Source organism: Chenopodium album, chromosome 7 (genome assembly GCF_948465745.1).
Source record: "Chenopodium album chromosome 7, dcCheAlbu1.1, whole genome shotgun sequence".
Taxonomy (NCBI): Eukaryota; Viridiplantae; Streptophyta; class Magnoliopsida; order Caryophyllales; family Amaranthaceae; genus Chenopodium; species Chenopodium album.
The window spans coordinates 69,353,029-69,374,362 of NC_137840.1; the positions used below are offsets into that span (position 1 = coordinate 69,353,029).

The 21,334-nt window shown below is 33.7% G+C and overlaps 2 protein-coding genes across 3 annotated transcripts; both read left to right on the top strand.

Annotated features, from left to right (window-relative positions):
* Positions 1-229: 229 nt before the first annotated feature.
* LOC145639315 (putative L-ascorbate peroxidase 6, chloroplastic/mitochondrial) lies at positions 230-6,273 on the top strand. Of its 2 annotated transcripts, none has more exons than XM_081690527.1 (12): positions 230-469; positions 559-696; positions 2,284-2,404; positions 2,930-3,030; positions 3,123-3,210; positions 3,523-3,590; positions 3,671-3,757; positions 4,226-4,300; positions 4,383-4,460; positions 4,560-4,664; positions 5,722-5,796; positions 6,072-6,273. In XM_081690527.1, the coding sequence occupies exons 1-12, from the start codon at positions 284-286 to the stop codon at positions 6,222-6,224; spliced, it is 1,275 nt and encodes a 424-aa protein (XP_081546653.1). In that variant the 5' UTR covers positions 230-283; the 3' UTR covers positions 6,225-6,273. The 2 variants fall into 2 exon arrangements, with proteins under 2 accessions (XP_081546653.1, XP_081546654.1); XM_081690528.1 differs by lacking the exon at positions 6,072-6,273 and adding an exon at positions 5,895-6,051.
* Positions 6,274-14,665: 8,392 nt separating this feature from the next.
* Positions 14,666-20,252, top strand: LOC145638246 (uncharacterized). Its single transcript, XM_081689211.1, has 4 exons — positions 14,666-17,019; positions 17,525-17,691; positions 18,274-18,497; positions 19,117-20,252. The coding sequence occupies exons 1-4, from the start codon at positions 15,078-15,080 to the stop codon at positions 19,913-19,915; spliced, it is 3,132 nt and encodes a 1,043-aa protein (XP_081545337.1). The 5' UTR covers positions 14,666-15,077; the 3' UTR covers positions 19,916-20,252.
* The last annotated feature ends 1,082 nt before the right edge of the window (positions 20,253-21,334 follow it).

The following is a 21,334-nucleotide window of genomic DNA, read 5'->3' on the forward strand; positions in this document are numbered from 1 at the left end:
AACCGACACAAAAGTAGAATCTATTTTAGACAAAAGCCACCTTGATTAAAAAATAAAAATACACGTAAAGACACAACCACCTACCCACTAATGACTACATTATTTGACTAAGTACAGTATGATTCATCCCTTAATCTCGTTTTAAACAATTAATTAAAACCCAAAAAAAAAAAAAACAAATAAAAAACGCGTGGCATCCCTTGAGCTTGTAATCCTGAAATCCAGTAGTAAGAGGAGAGAGAAAAACCACTGAAACAATAAAACCACCTTCTTCCCCACCCAAATGTCCGATTCTTTATCAATGGCGTCATCCTTCTCTTCCACCGCCGCCGCCGCCGCCGCAACCGCCGCTTCTCGTCTTCTTCCTCCGTCTTCCATCTCTCGTCTTTCTCTCTCTTCCTCTTCTTCTTCGTCTTCCTTCAAATGTCTCCGATCATCTCCGCTCGTTTCTAACCTTTTTCTGAGACAGGTTTTTCTTCCATTTCCGCCATTTTTGACGCTGATTTTGAGGTTTTTTTCTGTTATTTTTGTTGATTTTTTGTGTTTTTTTTTTGGTAGAGAGAAGGTTCGGGTTATGTGACGAAGACGAGGTTTAGTACCAAGTGTTATGCTTATGCTTCGGATCCTGCGCAGTTGAAGAATGCTAGGGAGGATATCAAGGAGCTTCTTCAGACTAAGTTTTGTCATCCGATTATGGTGATTTTCTTCTTTTTTGTTGATTTTTTGTGTTGATTATTTGATTTTTGTTGCGATGTTTTTTGAGGTTTAGGTTTTATATGTTGTTGATTGGAGAATATATTTTGAATTTATACTACTTGGTTTGAATTTGATAGTCGCATTGATAGTGTAATTTTTGGATTAGTGATGTGACCACTATATTTGGACTGAGTGAGTGATTTAGATTATTAGATACTACTGTATTGGATAGGTTTGAGTTAGTAGATTGAGATAGGTGAATTTGTAGCTAGTCTATTCGACTCGTGTTTGTGAATGTTCGATGTGTGGCATTCGGGTTCAGCCTTTCGAATGCAATTATTACAGTTAAGTGAACATGATTGTGAGCTTTACTTGAAGTGCATTTGCTATTCTTATGGCAGTCTTTTACAATTAGTTTATGTTTTCGGTGATGTAATGATGTCGATTGCTTAACTGCTTTAGAAACCTCATCAACTTAGTCTATTTGTGACAAAACTTGAAGGAAAAGTGAACTGAAATGAGTCAATTTGAGTATCAATTGAAGGTACTACTATTTCCACTGTAAAATTTAACATGTAAGAATGAATTCTTTCATACCTCACTCTCCTGGGAGGCTGGGAAAGATTATAACATTTCTCAAGATGATGAGCTGATGAGGAGACTATGAGAGAGGTTTAAATAAGATTGTGAAATTCGTTATACTGTTTTCTATATTTGACAATTCTTTTGACCAAAATTGGCATTATATGGATATATGCTCCCTAATATCTTAAAAATATCATTTGAACGCCAATCTAAAGATATCTTGCTCAATTAATCATCAAAAATCATACTATAAGTTCTTTATAAAAGAGTATACTCCTTTCGTACCCATAAAGTCACATTTCACCCTAAATAAAAATTCCCATTTCACGATGTTTGGATGTTTGGTGTAGTTGATGCTGGTGATATATATTTTTTTCCTAGCCTATATAAAATGATTTGCATTAACAGAATAGAAATATTAGATTGTATGCCTTTAGTTAACGTATATTAGTGGCTCAGTTTGGACATTTTGAATAGTCAAGAGAAAGTTTCACTTCTTCGGATAGCTAGGACTCAACTGACCCTGGCTTATGATCTGAAGCAAAGTGTTTTTGCTTAAAATTAAATGATCTTGTGTTCCTCTCAATAATTGTATCACGTCCATGTGGAGATTTTTGTAATCATGTTTGATTGAAAACAAGTACGTCCTCTGTTCTTTACTAACAGCAGCAATTTCCTCGTTGGGAAGTTCTATATTATTTGTGTCAATACCATTATAAAAAACCTGATGCTTGTGTAGTTACTTTTTTTACCCACTACTTCATTGGTTCCTCTCTCCCTCTCTTACTATAATGTTATCACATATTCACATGGGTATTTTGGACAATTTATGCTCTTTTTCCCCTTTCCTAGAACTTTATGCTGCTTCCAATTGATGCAATCATTAAAGAATGAAGTATACTCGTGTCTACTAAACAAAATTTCACTCTCTGCATTCATGTCAATGAAGAAGTTATATTTTGTCCAAGACTGAGCTAGAGGAAATAACCCCTTTACTTGTAGGTTCGCTTAGGTTGGCATGATGCTGGTACTTATAATAAGGATATTAAAGAATGGCCACAGAGAGGTGGAGCCAATGGTAGTCTGAGGTTTGAGGCTGAGCTCAAACACGGAGCTAATGCAGGTAATAACAAGTTCTCCTTAATATGGTGGACTTCTTTTCCCTCCTTTATTTGAAAATATATGGTACAAGTATAGTATTCTAAGCAAAATTTCTGTCCACTTTTGACCTTCTAATGCCAATGCTTTTGAATTTTTTTATTTTTATTTTTATTTTTTTACAAAATATCAGATTGAATAATTTTTTTTCCCTTTACAAAGAAAAAAATTGAGAGATAAGTAGCTTTTTGCTAGAGTTACCACTTGTCATTTTTTGTGATGGCTTTCAATTCCTTTTTATCTGCATCTCTTTACTCTTCTATGATACATCACTCCTAGATTTTGTTATATATATATATTATTTGAACTCACTCCTAATTGTAGGTATGTTCAAAGGGAAACTTTTTTTCAATGGAGTCTATTCCTTAACAGGAATAAACCTGTTAATGAAAGAAGGAACACTGTGCCCCTTGTGGTGTACTTTCTTCTCATAATATTTGTTCTACGAAGGAAAACACAGGTTGTTTAATTGATGTATGTGGTGCTGCAGGCCTTATAAATGCCTTGAAACTTCTCCAGCCCATAAAAGATAAGTACTCTGGAGTGACATATGCAGATCTATTCCAGTTGGCTAGCGCTACAGCAATAGAGGTTTTCTCATCTTTTCTCGTATTTAGTTAAGTAACAATTGAAAAGGATGGAAGTTGGAACTTTATTGATTAAATTGTTGGAACATATTTTAGGAGGCTGGTGGTCCTAAGATACCAATGAAGTATGGAAGAGTGGATGTGACAGGGCCAGAGCAGTGCCCAGAAGAAGGAAGGCTTCCTGGTAAGAGGAATTTTCACAGATCTACATTGTGATGGTTTGATAACAAAGTTCAGTATAGCAGTGCCAAGGTTTTCCATGGGCTATCACCACGGACTTTCACTACGTACACCCTTTTGATAAAGCAATGGATTTGATTAAAGTACAGCTAGAGGACAATATATCCTCATAAAAATTCACATATTCCGTATATTTTGTAAATATCAGACCAATTGCTATGTTTCTCCCCAACTTTACAGTTCTTGATCTCTCTATGCTGCTTGTGCTTTTATGTTGTTTTGCTGCTTTTCTGAAAGTTGAAATTCCCTTATTCAGATGCTGGACCTCCTTCACCTGCTCAACATCTACGTGATGTTTTCTACAGAATGGGTTTGAATGACAAGGTTAAGAGTTTTTGATGTGGATTATCAACTGTTACGTGAATTGGGCAATCATATTCATTATGAGCTGCTTTTGTTGATAGGATATAGTGGCATTATCTGGAGCACATACATTGGGAAGGTCTAGACCTGAACGCAGTGGTTGGGGCAAACCAGAGACTAAATACACGGTAATTCTATAATTTTCTTTGAATGGAAAGAACATTTACCCTCAGCTCCCTCCCTCTGTGGCCCTCTGAATAGCAATTCTAAGATGGATATTAATGTTGTTGACACAGAAGTGTAATTCTTGTAACCGGTAATCTAGATTATTTCAATGAAATGTGTCTAACTACTGGAGTACTATTCCTTGGAACAGATAAGTCACTATGCCATACATTCATAAGTTTGAGAGACATAATGATTTTACAGTTGTCTGCCTTTCTTTTCTTTTTCCCTTGTATCTGTCTATCACTCTATCCAATCTCATTGCATGATATTGCTGCATAAAAAGCACATGTCTGTACTCTAAAAGTATATCAGCCCTTGCCCCTTTTACCTCAGAATGGTATCCTAAAAATCGGCATCAGGGCCATCAGAGGTCTGGGGTATTTACACTATTGTTAAAATGATGAAATTGCACTCTTCTCTATCATCAGAAAGATGGACCAGGAGCTCCAGGTGGGCAGTCCTGGACTGTGCAGTGGTTGAAGTTTGATAATTCCTATTTTAAGGTTTGTATCATTTCAAATTGGTTTAATCATCACAAACAAGAGGTTTAGCTCTACTTGCGCTAATTTATATTGCTTGATTCAGGACATCAAAGAGAAGAGAGATGCAGATTTGCTTGTTTTGCCAACTGATGCTGCTCTTTTTGAAGATCCATCTTTCAAGGTAAAGAAAGCAATGCCTAATGCAATAGAAATGCAACAATTGTGTTGCACATGATCCTTGACTCCTTGTGTTCATTGTACTGAAATAAAATTATTGTAGGTATATGCTGAGAAATACGCAGTTGATCAGGATGCATTTTTCAAGGATTATGCTGAATCCCATGCCAAGCTGAGCAACCAAGGAGCCAAATTTGACCCTCCTGAGGTCTGTCTCATTCTCAATTCTCATGTATATGTGCTTCTTGCTTTTGTCATATTTTTTCTCCTCGTGTATACATTGTTCCTTCTTTTGGGATGGGTGAGGTAGTAGGTCTATGCCAAGTTTCCATTAGATGATGAAAGACGGAATTAGGAAACCCTTCTAGCCAGTTTTTATCTAGTTTATCATTGCTTACAAATTTACAATATTATAAAGCTGGGAGTTGGGGAGGCTATCAACACTATCTACTATTATATTAGTATAAGCATTGACAGGATGGGCTTCATTAGCAATGCAACTTGCTGCTCTATTTCTTTCTCAAAATTTGTGATTGAAAGAGTAAGACTGTAAGAGCTGAAATTAGAAAGAAGAACCTTAATTTCATAAACAAGCATTCCATGTTATTAAAGAGTTCAAAAAAGGCATTTAATTGAATATATGACTAGTTATCGCACCCGATATCCATATCAGTAAAGCCTTGCTGTAGTGTGTAAAGAATTCCATTGAAAGTGATTGGATCCTGCCATATGAGGAGGGATGATAGAGGAAGGTAATGGGGAGGACCCCCTTCTCTCATTCGCCTGAGTACGTACCATGCTTCTACTAAACAAAGTCTGGAATAGGCAGGAGGTGCTGCTCTTTTGGTGTAAATAATAAAGACATTGGAATGACAAAAGGGGATGTCACAAAGAATGGCTAAGGTTAAAATTATTGTGGCCATAAGATATACCAAGCTTGAGGGCCAATGGTATCTTATGGTATTCAGGTCTTTTGCCATTGCTTTCAATGACATTTTTGTTACACGGCATATTCAGGGGAGGGGAGTACACATATCTTCTACAGTATGAAGTTTTTTTTTTCTTTTTTTTTTTAATGGTGCCAGATATTTAAAATGATCAAGACTAGACATTTTGAGTTTCTTATTAGATTTCTGAAACATTCCCCAGCAATCTGTTTGATTTATTTGTATTCTTATGTCTTGGTTACCTTCAACAGTTTCTAATTGTTTTTAGTTCACCTTCGAAGAGTTCAAACTAGACTAATAGGACTGAATGGTGGACAGGGTTTCTCTCTTGATGGAAGTCCAGCCGGAGCAGCGCCAGAGAAGTTTGAAGCAGCCAAGTACTCATCTAACAAGGTTTGTCACAGTGATCGCTCTTAGTAATATAAAAGCACTTAATTCTCCGTAATATTGTTCGATTATTCATCTCCATTGCTTTTTCATGGCTGCTGCAGGATTAAAGAAAAGAAATACAAAAGTGTCATTTTTCGTGTGACTTTTGTCTTTTTTAATAAACACAAGATGAAGCTTTTTTCTTGTGTAGTCAGTCACATCTAAAACTTGGAAGAGTCTAATCGTGGAGAAGAATAAATTCAAATGAGTGTGTTGTGTGTTGCTTATTTGAATTGCAGAGTGAGCTATCGGACTCCATGAAGCAAAAGATTCGCGCTGAATACGAAGGTTTTGGTGGTAGCCCTGATAAGCCTCTCCCAACAAACTACTTCCTAAACATTATGATTGTGATTGGAGTTTTGGCAATTCTATCGTATCTTGCAGGAAATTGATTTGGTTTGATGAGGTTTTTTCCATTTATAATATAACGGCATTTGATTATATGAATTCCTTCCAAAAATCTTTTTCACTTCATATTCGAATAAATTTCTGTTAATTCCTTGACCTTTCATGTTCTATAATGACAACTAAAAAGCACAACTTTCTCGATTCAAGCTTTTCTTGTTCAATATATCTGTGTGATTATTCTAAACTACACCAGAAAAAATAACTACATAGAAGTAACAGAAAATGTGGTAATGTACTGTATAAGACTTTAGGAGTTTAGCAATAACCAATCTATAAATTGATGCTTAGACAAGTAGTAATTTGTGCACACACGGAATTATATTTCGAAAAGTACAAGTTTGAATTGCAGCTTATATCTGTGCAGCTCGTGCTCAATTAGCTAGTGTGTGCATGCTCATATATGGAATACGATGTATAGTACCTCAATCTCTGTAAATCAAGATCGAGGTAGGGAAGGGACTGGAGGGTGATGCCAATTTGTAAACATTATGCTTTGTCGTTCACAACCTATATGATGTTTAATTGTCGATGCTAAATAATTTAGGTCATGAGGTTGTGTATACTATATCTATGTATAATATTTACTTGATATTCGTCCTCGAGAGTACTCTCGTATAATTTTATAATGTTGCTATTTTAATTAGCTAATCTACTATACAAAACAAAGTCGATTTAAGAGGTTGTAGACTACTCCCTCCGTGTTTTTTTAAGTGATACATTTTCCATTTCTGGCCGTGTTTTTTTAAGTGATATATTTCCTTTTTTGGCAAAATAATACATTAAAATATTATATCTCTCTCCTCTCATGGCCCCCACCCAAACCCACTACTACTTTTTTTATTATACCTTTCCTCTCACATTCATTACTTTTCAATAAACTATTAACCCTACTATCTTTCTTTAACAATTTTTTAATACTCTACTACCCCACTTACCTCTTATTTTATTTAAGTCAATTAAATTGCCTAAAACTATGTGCCGGTCAAAATGTATCACTTAAAAAAACACGGAGGGAGTATAAAATTCAATTAAGCATTTTGAAATTATACTTCGTATGCCAAGAAGAAATATTGTAAAAGTCAAAAAAGAAACACGTCTATCATAAGTATATGTCACAAAAGTTGTGCAGTGGCGTATAATCGAATAGTATCAAAAGGATTTTTTTTTATTTTTTTAATTGAATTAATAAGGTTACTAATGACTGCTTGTAAAACATTTACAGAGTAAAATTTGATCCAAAGACAATGGTGTAGTTTGACAAATCTGGCTCTATCTTTAATTACGTATAATATACTACCTCCGTTATATATTATTTGCAACAATTTGACATAAAGTAGAGAGAAAATATGTCTAATCGTTGCACAAAATATATAACAGAGGAAGTATTACATCATTGTATAGCATGGATACATGCAATTTCGTGCAACAACTGTTTTACTACTTCCAAAGTTCGAATGAAGATTCCATGAGTTTAGGTAAAGATTCTAAAATGGAATCTTCTTGTAGCTAAAGTCAACCCTCCTGAGCTCAGATGCTGGGAAATGGGAATCCATAATTTATTTATTTTTTTTTTTTTTTTTTGAAGGAAGTAAATATTAAGATACTGCAAAACTATGAACTTCCATTGGTTTTGTTTGCATGTCCATGCACGTTAAGTTTGAATAATATTGTGCTTTTTTACAACACCAAAAAAAACACTTGTTGGTTTAAATTATAACTGTCCCTAATTGAGCAGTGTGTTCTACTTCTTTAATCAAACATGTTCTACAATTTAAAATCAAACAAACGTTTTACTCTTCTAAGTTAGGGGACACATTCGTTTGAGAAATTTTTAATGCATTACATTAGTTCAATTCATTTTTTTTTTTTTTTTTTACTCTTTCTTTAGTTTTGTTTCTTTAAGTTTATTTTCACATTATCCCAATTTCTTCATCATGATGAAGTCAGTAATTCTCCATCATCTGATCTTTGCATCTTCGATCATATAATCAAATTTAAGCTTATTAACGAGATTTTTTCTTTTTAAGATTGTGGATCCCTATTAAAACTTTAATTTCTTCAACTCAAATAAGGCAAAGACTTCATTCGAATGCCTATAAGCCTATTAACGAGATAACATTTTAGATGTCAATTGATTCAATGTAATCGCTGGCACCTTTCTAAGCATACAAGGCATAATCAACAACTATGTGATGATAATTAATTCGGCACAATGTAAGTCATAATTAAAAACCTAAACCTAAATATAAACCAGGATTAGTACACATCGTCTTTCTAAATTATGGGGAGTTCATTAATCAATGAGATTCCTCTAGCAATAGTTAGTAAACAATTCTGACTAAGCTAGCTTAGTGAAATCATTGTATATACTACACAATCACATTATTATTGGCTGTTACATTAAAGTACATGTATATGATGATGATAACTTCGAAAAATTGTTAGTGTTAGGAATAATGCTGGTGTAGTGATAATGATTTAATTTTCGATATAACAACAATCATAGAAAGTAGTGAAAAACAGACAAATATCCAGCATAAATTAATGCTTACGATAGATTTGCTTGATTTGTAGGTTACCTATCATTGATTTGCTCACTAAATCGATGTAATTCTCTAATCCAAATTGCATACTTTAATTTGTGTTTAAGATTGGATGGAGAAGAATAATTAAATTAGCTAAAGCAAAGAGAGGGTAGTGGAGAGTAAAAGTGTTATGTAATTCTTTGAGTTAATTATTTATGTGTCCGTTTTCCAATTCAATTTCATTCTTAAATCGAGTTTTTACAAATTATAAAAACGGTAAATTAAGTAAACAAATACTCCTTATTCATTTTTATTTTACTTATCTTATACTTCGTATTATTTTATCTAACCACGCCTTTATTTGCTTTGAAAATAACTCGGATTATAGATTGTTAGCTAATTCATTGACTAATTCGAGACAAACAAAAATGAAAACTAGACAAATCAAATTGAAAAGGAGAAAGTATTTACCTTTTCAAATTGGATCACCAAACTCGTGCTCTAAGAGCACTAAGACCTTACTATATATAGGCATATAGCACTCTACTTTATAGGAAGAAAAAAAGACGCACCAAATTGAAAAATACAAAGTGTGGCCATGCTATACAACATGCATGATACACATGCCAACCAAACGACAAGTCTATGGCAAATAATGGAGGACATAAATGTAGGCCTAGATTTGTATAAATGTGAATTTATTGTAAACCAAAAATATTTACATAATCATATCATGCTTCCCATTTTGGGAACACGTGAGAACTCATATAGGGGTTTTCAATCATACTACTGCTACTACTATTTGTACTATTACTCGTTAAAAAAAATAAATTAATAAATAAATACAAACCCTTCCATGGTCAGCTAGGGCTAACTTCATAAATTTCAAATCCGCACAACTACAATAAATTTCCAAGAAACTAGAAAATTTTATTCGTACCATCAACGCTAGATCGTAATATTAAAACATGTATTTGCTTTTGGAAAAATAATGAACTTAAGGAGTTAAGGGGGCGCCAAGCCGTCAATTATGATACATAAAGCATAATCATGCAAATAAAATACGAAGTAGGATCTTGCAAACAAATGAGACGTTAGGTAAACTTTTAAAATACGAGAATACACGGAAAAAAAAAAAATTATGTGTTGATCGGTGTAATTAATGTTTATTTTAGTTCAGCATAACAACTTTTAGTTGTCTTATCCAACGCATCTGTAACATTCTTTAGCTTTAATCAATAAAATAATCCATTTAATTTCGACAGGTAAGAAAACTATCCTACAATGTGTGGAAATAAATTCTCATAGAGCAATTCGGCCTAGTTAAATTGCATGTACATTCTTTGCTCAAGAAAAAAAAATAGTAAGCTAGGTATGGAAGATTATTATTGGTGTTACATATATGAGTAATAAATTATACTCCATATGATCGATGTTGTTATTACAACATCATTTAATGGCTAGGTTGCTGGGTTACTATTACGGAGTACTACAGTAGATGGTCGATGATGACGAATATTGTACATTAATGATGTTGGAAAGGCTTTAAGTTTCATAATGTCATTAAATTGTTGGAATTTAATATATGAAGTACGTATCTTCATTTTCTATAAATGCTTATTCATTCGCAGCATCTTCTTGTCTAGTACGTTCTACATACTATAATATTATCAACAATATTTATTCTTTACCAATTTTTGTTCTTTGGTATTCAATCTTGTTTAGATTAAGTACAAGTGAAATAGTTGAACGGAAAAAGGTATACATATAGACAATTTTGATCAATTTAATTAGTTATCCTTTGGTATTGAATTTCTTGTTTAGATTAAGTCGGTAGGTTCAACTATCTAAAGCTTTTATCACCACCTTTTCCTTTTTTTTTTTTTTTTTTTTTTTTTTTTTTTTTTTTTTTTGGGTAATTTGGCGGGTCGTATACGTAGCTGCAATATGCATGCATGAAAAATTCAAAGTCATATAAATGTCCATAAAAAGGGTCAAAGTTTAAGAATGTAGAAAAGGTGACACTTGCTAATTAAATTAATACCCTCAAAATTCAATATTATTCTTTTATGGTATCCTTATTTTTTATTTTGTTTTGTTACGAATTATTTATAATATGAAAGCAACTTGGATATAGTGAAAATGACAAATGAATATAAAAACAAATTGAGCAAGTAATACTTTTTAAAAAAATTAAGGATAATATAGGACGTGATTGATGTAAGTTCTTTAAAATTATATAAAAATAAAAAACATGTAAACAAGGGATTTTTCTTCCTTCTTAATTAGAAAAAAAAAATACTTAAAATTGGGGTGATTGACCTCCCTCCAATTAGGGAAGAAATCTCTATCTTAATACGTACTTATAATCAAGCAATCTCAAAATGCCACAGTCACGGAAATTAGGGCTTGTTCTTATTGACTAAACTGAGCTGAACTTAACTTAACTTAACTTATTAGAGTTGAACTGAACTGAGCTGAAATAATTATTTTATGAAAGAAAGAAATAAGGAGTTAGACTGAACTGAACTGAAATGAAAATAATTTGATAAGAACAGGGCCTAAATGATCGTAATAAGCGTAATCTCTTTAAAAGGAGACCAGCTAGGGGGGTCTCAACCCAATAAAAAATTCACTTGTTTTCTCATGGGTGCTCCCTTCTTCGTCGTCTCAAGACTTTCAACTCCATCTCTCTTGTTTAGTTGTTTCTAATGAGTTAAACAAGTTTAAGATTTGTTCTTTAGACAAAGGTCCAAATAAAGTCTAAGATTCGAATACTACTAAATATGATTAAACAAAAATTAAATAAGTCTATTTTACGAAGTATGACTCATTTATAAATTGTTTTCCTTGTAATTTAAGAAACATCTACTTGTGATTTCTAGATAACAAGGAATGGTGAGGTCAAAGTCTAATCAACATAAGTGGGCCCATTGGATCTGAAGTAGTTGGTCTAAACCGGCCCACTTCAATCAATTAAAAAGAAAAAGGTTATATATTTCGATTCCAAATTTAAAGTAGACAAACAACTTTAATTAAGCTTATAATTTATGTTTTCAAAAAAAAAAAAAAAAAAAAGCTTATAATTTATTGGATGAAAGTCTCCATCTAAAATTCTATTTTTTCCAAAATTAATTTTTCACAAACTTTATAATAAAGCGAAATTTTATTTCCTTTTCTCAATTTTTTTTGGCAACAAATAAAGTCTTCCTACTTTTTTTTTTTTCCCTTTCTTGGTGAAGTTTAAAAAGGGCAAGAAAAATAAAAAGTTGAAAATCTTTTTCTTGATTGTCTTTTTCACCAAAAACATTCGATACTTTTCTTCACCTAACACTTTTTCTACATTTTCATTATTTTATGTAGGAATTTGGCAATTTGATGCTGACATGTATTTCGGATGATCAACTCCATTAAGTTAAAACCCTTAAGTAGGATACGTAACTATCTTCCGTGGGGTATTAGATAATGTTTTTAATAGGTTGTGGGATTTTGGATTTCTGTCGACGTGAACATTTATGTGAACAAGATTTCGATCTCATATAATTCATCATATCAGTATATCACACAATTCACAAGTATTAGGACCACGTCTCATAGAGAAACTTTTATCAACATACTTATTCGATACACATTTTACGTTAATAACTTAATAAAAATTATTACTCTCTATCACTTTTATATATCAAATCAGATCACTAATCTCTAATTTCATCCTCGACCCATTTATATAGACTATGACAATTATTAAGAACATACTTTTATTAAGTATTCGATCATCTTATTTTATATTTTATAATATACGGAGTATTAAAAGTCAAGTGAGTAAAGCGCACTATGATAAAACACAGGACAAATTCACAAGATAATTATAAATGTAAGGCGTCCATGTCAATGAACAACATGCAACATTCACACACTCGGCTCAAACTCCCTGCCTTCTCATTCAGCCTTTCTATTTCAAATGTTGTCGCAGACCACACGCACATTCACACACTAACGTCTGCGCTGAGCAGCCCTGCCCCTCGTAACATGCTGCAAATCAACTACGTTGGGGGTATTTTGGTCATTTCACATTAGGCCTAATCACCTTATTTTTACCAATAAAAAATGAGTTAATTAGATTAATTTTGGAAGTGAAAAGTAATTAAATTAAAAAATAACCAAAAGTTGGGGCTTAAGACAGAAAAGGGAAGAGTGGGTAATGGTAATGATGACCACCTTCGTTCCGCTTCTAGTGCTAGATTCCATGACCCCCCTCTCTTTCCCGCTTTTTATTTTTTATTTTTTTTATTTTTTATTATTATTAATTAATTATCATTTCTTATGAAAATTAATTCCTCAAATTCTTATAATTATTGTTATTAATAATTTTACTATTTATAATTGTAGATAAAACTTACTGCAAAAATTTACTCGTATTACATCATACAATGATTAAATGAGTATTGGTTTAGGTAGCCAATAAAAATATTTTAGTCCAATTATCTAAACCTCATTTTGGTGCATTGATCAAATTATGTTCGCTATAATTGTTATTTAAATTTTGCAAAAATATACTCCCTCCGTTTTTAAATATTTGCTCCATTTCTCTTGGACACGCATGCCGATACTAATCTTTTATCACTAATATCTTTAATTGTTGATAAGTATAAATTCTAACAATTGAAAATTAATAATCTATTCATTGAGATAATTCCAACAAGTACCCACAAGGCTATTTTTTTTTTAGGTATAAATCACAAACATTAGTCAAAGTAGGACAAATGAATAGTGCAAAAAATAGAAATGGAGCAAGTATTTAAAAACGGAGGGAGTATATCATCAGTCCAATAGTCCACCTAATAACTCCATAACATTTAAGTTTAATATTACTTGTTGATTATAACCTACTTTGTTTGTTTGTACCTATAATTTCTACAATCTACTTGTGAATTTTAAATTATTTTTTTCTAAAACAAAATTTTAGGTCATAAACTATCATTGTTAACTAGTGTAATTTGAGAAATATACACTTGGTAATAAATGTTATTCAATATTATTTGTAACGTCTAGATTTCATTTAAAAAGAATTGGTTTCAACAGTAGTTTTGGCAACTCAATTACTTTATCGCTTGTTGTAGGGAAAACAGTTGAAATCATGACCATACATATAGTGTTCAAAAATTCAATTTACAATCTTCGGTAAAACTAAACAAATATTGTACAGTATATTCAACACTCCCACACACATTCGAATTCGTTCTGATACTTACAAAAAACACTTAGCTTTACTGTGTATCATCATGAAATTAGTTAAACACATGTACCAAGCAAATTATGTTCGAAATCCTAAGAGTCTGTTCACATTTATTGAACTGAGTTGAAATGAATATTTTATGAGAGAAGGAAATTATGAGCTGAAGTGAATAGGCCCTAAGTTACATTCTACGAGTATATCTGTATCCATATGAGAGGAAAATGTTATACATAGCCCTTAGAGCTACATATAAACATTAAATTTACATTTGAAAATCGTAAAAAGTTAAGAAATCATCAAAATATAAGCACTAATAACACTGATTTATGCGTGTTTCTGTCATGAATTCCTAATTTTATACAAATTCTAAGAGTATATTTAATGCTTATATATAACCTTTTGGGCTACATATAACATTACCCTTAAAATAAATTACGCAGGTGCAACATTTACCCACGCAACAATCTTTTACCATAATTAAAAAGAGTTCACACCATATCTCCCAATTAATCTTCAACTAAACCAAGAATACATACATAAAAATTAAAAATGGTAAACTCTATTACTCTAATTATCAAATTTAATTATGCCAATATTAATATGGAGTAAGTAATAAACCATCATAATTACCAAAAATACCATAATAATCATATAATTCAAAAAAAAAACTTCCCAGAAACCACCACTCTTGAGTTTCTCTCTCCTCCACCTCTTTTTTCTGCAGAGATCCCAACTTTGTTTAATTTTCCTGGCATTTTCTCTTTGTTTATCATCTTAAATTACCCACCAAATATTTAATAATTCTGAATATTTTTCTGTCTTGATTTCTGCAATTTTCATAAATCCCCCCTTAATTTTCTCTCTCTTCCGCCATGGACGGCAACGAGTCTTTCTTCTTTCTCTCTCCTCATTAATTTCTCTGTTTTCTCTAAATTTCATGCTGTATTAAATTCAATTCAATCCCCCATTTTTTTCCCACGACCTAAATATATCAAATCAAAATCAAAATCAAACTATAATTAATTGATTTATTTATTCAGAGATGCAATACCCTTCACCTGAATCAGCTGGATGATATGACTGAAATTGTAGTATTTCTACTATCACTGCAATTTTCTCACTCTAATTTGAATTGGGAAATTAGGGTTTTTAATTTAATGGGGTGTGGAACTTCTAAAGCTGAAGATCTACCATTGGTAAGTTTTTGTAGAGAGAGAAAAGATTTGATTAAATCTGCTTCTAATCATCGTTTTGCTCTTGCTGCTGCTCATATTGCTTATTTTCGTCAATTGAAAGATGTGGGTGATTCTCTCTGTAAATTTGTTGAAGAAGAATTGATTCTCTCTGCTTTCAACTCTTCATCTTCTTCACCTTCTTCTCCTTCTTCTCTCTCTTCCCCTGTTCTTACGCTTCCTTCTGATGAACCCAAGAAGAAGCCAAAGAAGGGGTTTCATACTGGTAATAAGAAGGTGAAAACTAAGAAAGGGTCTTCTTCTTCGACCTCGATTTCTCATAATTTAAGAGGGGTTGATGGTAATGATCAGAATTCACATTTGCATTTGTCTTCTGATGATAATGATGATGATATTGAGAAGGATGATATGGGTTCGTCTTTCGATCACCGGCATTCGAATTCTGGGCATTTGGATATTGATGATGAGGAGGAAGGTGAAGAAGAGGATGAAGATGAACATGAACATGATTTGAAGAGAGAGAAAATGAAGAAGAAAGGAGGAAAAGGAGGAGAGAGAAAGAGGGTTGAATCTCCTCAACCTGGGATTTCTTACATTCCTGATTCCGAGTTTTCTGGTATTGCTAGTAATTATCCTTACCCTTTTGATTATTCTTATGTTAATGGTAATGTTAATAGTAGTAATAATCATCCGTATTATCAACCTCCTCAAAATGCTGATAATGCTGGTATTCCACCTTATTATTATACAAATCCTAATGTTAGTTCATATTACCCTGATAATGGTTATAGTAGTTATGATTATAATGGTGGAAATTATAATTATAATGGTGGGAGTAATTCATATGGTGCAACAACGTCATATACTACTTACTATATGAAGAAATCTTCAACTAGGATTCCTTCCGTTATTTACGAGGAACCTAGGCAGAATCCGGTGTATGCTTACTCTGAGTATAGTGGTCAGTCGAGTTATACGAATTACTCGAATTTCGGGTTTAGTGCAAATTCGGAGAGTAGGGGGAGCAGTGTGCCACAACAGCCACAGCCACGGCGGCCTCCAACACCGCCTTCGCCTAAGGTGTCAGCCTGGGATTATTTTAACCCGTTTGAGACTGTTGAGGGTGGGGGCTATTTGGGTTATTTTGGTCAGAATCCGGGTTATGGGTTGGGGTCGAACTCCAGTAGTCCTGATTCGAGGGAGGTAAGGGAGAGGGAAGGGATTCCGGAGTTGGAAGAGGAAACTGAGAGTGAAGTCAGTAAGGAGCCTTATTACTATGATAAGAAGAAAGTGCAGGAAGAGTTTAATTTTCCCAAAAGTAAGAGTAAAACAGTTCAATTTGAGGATGGGAAGGGTAAGAGTAGTGGTAATTTTGGTGAGGGTACTTCAAAGGGGGCGAGGGCGAGGGTGCCTTTGCAGCATCCACAAAGGGAGGAGCCGCAGCCAGAGGCAGCTGTAGATGTAGACAAGGAGGTGGAGACAGTTGAGATGAGGGATGTGAAGGGGAGAAGCAGCATTAGTAGTCCTGAAACTGAGACTAGCATTTCTACAAGTATAGAGGATGTGTCTGTTAAGAAGAGAGGGGTGAGCTTTGATGTTGGAGGGAGTGGAAATGGAGGTGGAGGAGGACCTTCGTCTTTTGATATTGAATCATCTAAGCCAAGTAGCTCCACAATGTTGTCAACCAATGGCACACGTGATCTTAGAGAAGTCGTAAGGGAAATCAAAGATGAATTTGTGGCTGCTACTGATTACGGGAAAGAGGTCTCTGTGTTGCTTGAAGTGGGAAAAGAGCCATACAAGTCTCGGTCCTCCTTTTTGAAAGGTATAAGAACTCAATTACTCTTTCTACTCATTACTGTTAGAATGTCTCTTGTTAATTCTCTATGCAAACAGCTTGGTTTGTTTATGGGTTCTTGTGCTATCATTTTGTTTGTTTTTAGGCTTGTAATTGTCAATTGTGTTCTGCACTGGTCCCTGTGACGCAAGTACTTAAAATTAAGAGGGAGAGAATAACTTGCGTTTACTGGGGGCTGGATCACTAGGAATTTACCAAGACCAAATTTGATAAAATGTGTACAGTTTGGTTCTACCACACATAAAAAATTTAGTGATCACTATACTCATCTCTTTACATTAAATCCCAGTTATTGTGAGCTTAGTTGGGATCCCAGTTATTGTGAGCTTAGTCGGGAGCCAGGAGTGAATTTACTTTTCTGAATATGATCACTTTACATGCAATGGATGCAATGTCCATATTTTTTTTTGGCAAATTATCCAATTGGATTGGTTATATCTCTGCTAATAAGGAAAAATACTTGTCTTTACAGTGATTTTGGCCAGGGTCTGCTCTACATCACTGTCATCTTCGTATTCTCCATCTTCCCTGCCTGGAGGATATCCTGGGAATGCTGATGAGGATTTTGACTCTCACAGCCTGGCATCAACTCTGGAGAAGCTATATATGTGGGAGAAGAAACTATACAAGGAAGTCAAGGTATCTGTTTGATGTATCTTCTCTACTTGTCTAGGCATAGTGGCTGTGTTACTCATTGTTTTACTGTTCACTCTCTCTTCTCATGCATTGCCCTGTCTTTAAGAACTGTGTATCCATGCATGAATTAATTTGTCATTTCGTACAGCAGGTGGAAACACCAACTGTAAAATAAAAGTAGGGATTTCTTGCTTTTCCATAATGTTTCTATAAACTGACTGGGATTTCACTCTTTGGTTTTGAAGATTATAACTAGTCAGGCTTGACAAAAGTCCATGTAGATTTATTAACAACTTTGCTGCCCTGTCTTAAGTCATCTGTTTCATTACTCTGCATAGATTTTCCAATATTTACTGTAGGGTTTTTGACTAGCAATTGTATCTTAGATTAGTCGGATATCAGTCATGTCTACCTTACAACATGTACTTCAATAGGTTTCAATTCATGCTATTGTGTTTCTAATGTTTACACTATTTTCTCCTATTACATTCTTGTTTGGGAAATCTGCGCACGGTAATTTGGAAAATTTAGTACACTTTTGTTACATTCTTGCTCAATTTGTTTAGGGCGTTGTGCTGGTTTTAGGATGAGGAGAGGCTTAGGGTTCTGTATGAGAAGCAGTGCAAAAAGCTGAAAACTCAGGATGATCAAGGTGCGGAGATTAGTAAGATTGAAGCTACTCAGGCTTCAATAAGAAAGCTGCTGACCAGGCTTAATGTCAGTGTCAGAGCTGTAGATTATGTATCCCGCAGGATACACAAGTTGAGGGATGAAGAATTGCAGCCTAGAATGAAGGAATTGATTTATGGGTACGAATTCTATTCTTTGATGTTTACTTTGTACCTATTCATGCTGTTTGTGAGAATAGTGACTGATTATGCATCATGCATGGTGCTTTTAGTGTGTGTTAACTTTATTGTATTTGTTAGTCTGAGGTTGGTTATATTTGAAATTCGATGTTCAGTCTCTCTATTGCTTTTCTTATTTTCCTATTACTCTGTCCCGAGGGGTTTAGCAGCACACAGGCAAGTCATGAATACGTCATATTTTCTTAATTTTGTAGTAGATGATTTTTTCCAATGCTGGGTCAGTTAATATTAGTAGGTTGTGTTCTTGAATTTATATCTGTTATAAGATAGTGGACTTTTGGTGAAGAATGCTAGAGATATTTTTAAATAATGATAGGAATTTGGAAATTCAGTCATTATTTCACTTAATATTTGACTACTTTTCTCATGCTTTCGTGGCAATCTTTAGGTTTTACCTCTAGAGATAATATTATTGTGTAGGCTAGGAATGTTTGTATTGCTAACAGGTCAAAGCTTTAGAACTTATTTGATTTACCTTGTTGATTTTTGTCAATCTTGTAATTCCATATTGTTCTTAAACACTGTATGGAGTATAATTAGCCAACTACTTTTCCTGCAGATTGAGAAAGATGTGGAAGCTGATGCTTAAGTGTCACCAGAAGCAATTCCAAGCTATCCTAGAAAGTAAAACCCGAGCACTAAAAGCAAATACTGGACTGAGAAAAGATTCAAGTGTGAGGGCTACTATTCAGCTTGAAGCAGAACTATTAAAATGGTGTCATCGATTTAACAACTGGGTTGATATGCAAAGGTCCTATGCCGAGACTTTGAATGGCTGGCTTGAAAAGTGTATTCATTATGAACCCGAAGTGACCGCAGATGGCGTCATCCCTTTTTCTCCTTCCCGTATTGGTGCCCCACCAGTGTTTGTAATATGCCATGACTGGAAACAAGCTATGGAAAGAGTATCAGGATCAGAGGTACAAACGGCAATGAACGATTTTGCTACAAGCTTGCATCAATTGTGGGAACGGCAAGATGAAGAGCAACGTCGAAGGGTGAAAGCAGAGAACATGTACAAAGATTTTGGAAAACAAATCCGAGGCATTAAAATGAACAGGCAAAGAAGGGGACATGATCACGATGATGCCTTGTCAGACAAGAATAGTCTCTCAATGATTGCTTCTGAAAGTGGGATTTCCCCCCTCGATGATCTAAAGGTGGATTTAGACTCGATGAGACAGAGAGTAAGGGAAGAGAGAGCAGGCCACAAGGAAGCTGTTAAACTAGTCCATGATGCAGTATCTCGCTCCATACAAGCTGGTTTGATTCCGATTTTTGAGTCGTTGGAGAGTTTTACTTCAGAAGCCTCAAAAGCTTTTGATGATGTCAGGTTAGAACATGGCAATAGTTCATGAGAAATCATGTACCTTTGTCCTTATTAGTTAAAATAGTTTGGATTAGGTTAGAAGTAGAAAGACGATCATAGACCTTAGGCAATGGAGTAAATCGATAGTACAGCAACTGATTACTGCTAGGTTTCCGGAAGTTACAGGAGTTTGTTGTGAGTCTGATATCTGCTTCTGCAACAGCTTAGAGGTAGCAACTTGTACAGAATTTTGTCTATTAATTTCATTCGTTCAAATCGAAGAACTACTGTCAGATATGAAGCAGTGAAGGAATATATTAGCTTGCCAATTGTCAAATATGTAAACATTATATTGGTCCATGGTCTAATTAGTGTTTAATCTTCCATCTGAGCCATTTAAGATTAGATTACGAAGTACAGTATGCATCTCACTGATACTTTTTACTTATGTTGCGGCAGCAGCTTTGGTTGCTCTAGTAAGCATCTGGTGGTGGTGCGCCATCTGTTGGAGGCGGTGGCAGACCTGATGTTTCCAAAACTCTCTTTTGTTGAGTGCTGTAGATGAGACATTGATGATCATAGTTTAAAAATTGAATATTTTTAGAAAATTCAGGCAAGAAAAAAAAAATACAATTTATTAATTGTAAAACAATAAACTATTCGATTATATCAACAAAATCATTTGAATTATTCAGCTAATGATTTGGGCTTAACAGTTTGTTCATGCTATTCAGCTAATGATTTGAACCAAAATAAATATTTTTGGGCTTAACAGTTGGTTCATGCTAATCATGCCCACCAGCAAAACTCTTACATGGCATATTCTTAGGTGCATGTTTGTGCATGTAGAATAGGTGCAACACCCCTTAAACGCAACTTTTAGTGTATGAAATGCAGTCCACCTTTATCTTTTTTTTTTTTTTTTTTTTTTTTTTTTTTTCCAGATATTATTCTTCCTGTAATTCTTCTTTTCTTTATGATTTTTTTCCCCTTTTTTAAAATTTTCTCTTCACTTTTTATTTATATAATAATATTCATCAAAATTTTCATCAAAGTTTTCATCAAATTTTTCTCTGAATTCTATACTTTCGACCACTTTCATAAACTTTTTCTCTTCCCTGTTTTTTCTATTTTTATTTTCCATTGATTAAACTTTCTCTCTCCTCTGTTTTTTCTATTTTTATCTTCCATTGATTTTGTGAATTGAATAGATGAATTTGATTGTTATTCCCGAAAAGATCAATGCAAGTTAGTTTCTATGAATTTGCTGTGATGGATATCAATTAGATTGATGAATTTGGGTTTAATTTGGGATGAATTTGATTATTTGAATATTAATTCAACTGTTGAATATGTGATGAATTTCATTTGATTTTGTAAGTATTAGGTTTAATTTTTAATCGATATTGCAAAAATTATGGTCGATGAATTTGTGATGAATTATTGAATTGTTGCATCTTAAATTTAT

Coding starts and splice junctions, on each gene's coding strand:
- LOC145638246 (XM_081689211.1), top strand. CDS start 15,078: ATGACTGAAATTGTAGTATTTCTACTATCACTGCAATTTTCTCACTCT. Junction 17,020..17,524: donor TCGGTCCTCCTTTTTGAAAG/GTATAAGAACTC, acceptor TTGTCTTTACAG/TGATTTTGGCCAGGGTCTGC. Junction 18,498..19,116: donor ATGAAGGAATTGATTTATGG/GTACGAATTCTA, acceptor CTTTTCCTGCAG/ATTGAGAAAGATGTGGAAGC.
- LOC145639315 (XM_081690527.1), top strand. CDS start 284: ATGTCCGATTCTTTATCAATGGCGTCATCCTTCTCTTCCACCGCCGCC. Junction 697..2,283: donor AGTTTTGTCATCCGATTATG/GTGATTTTCTTC, acceptor CTTTACTTGTAG/GTTCGCTTAGGTTGGCATGA. Junction 4,461..4,559: donor TTGAAGATCCATCTTTCAAG/GTAAAGAAAGCA, acceptor AAATTATTGTAG/GTATATGCTGAGAAATACGC.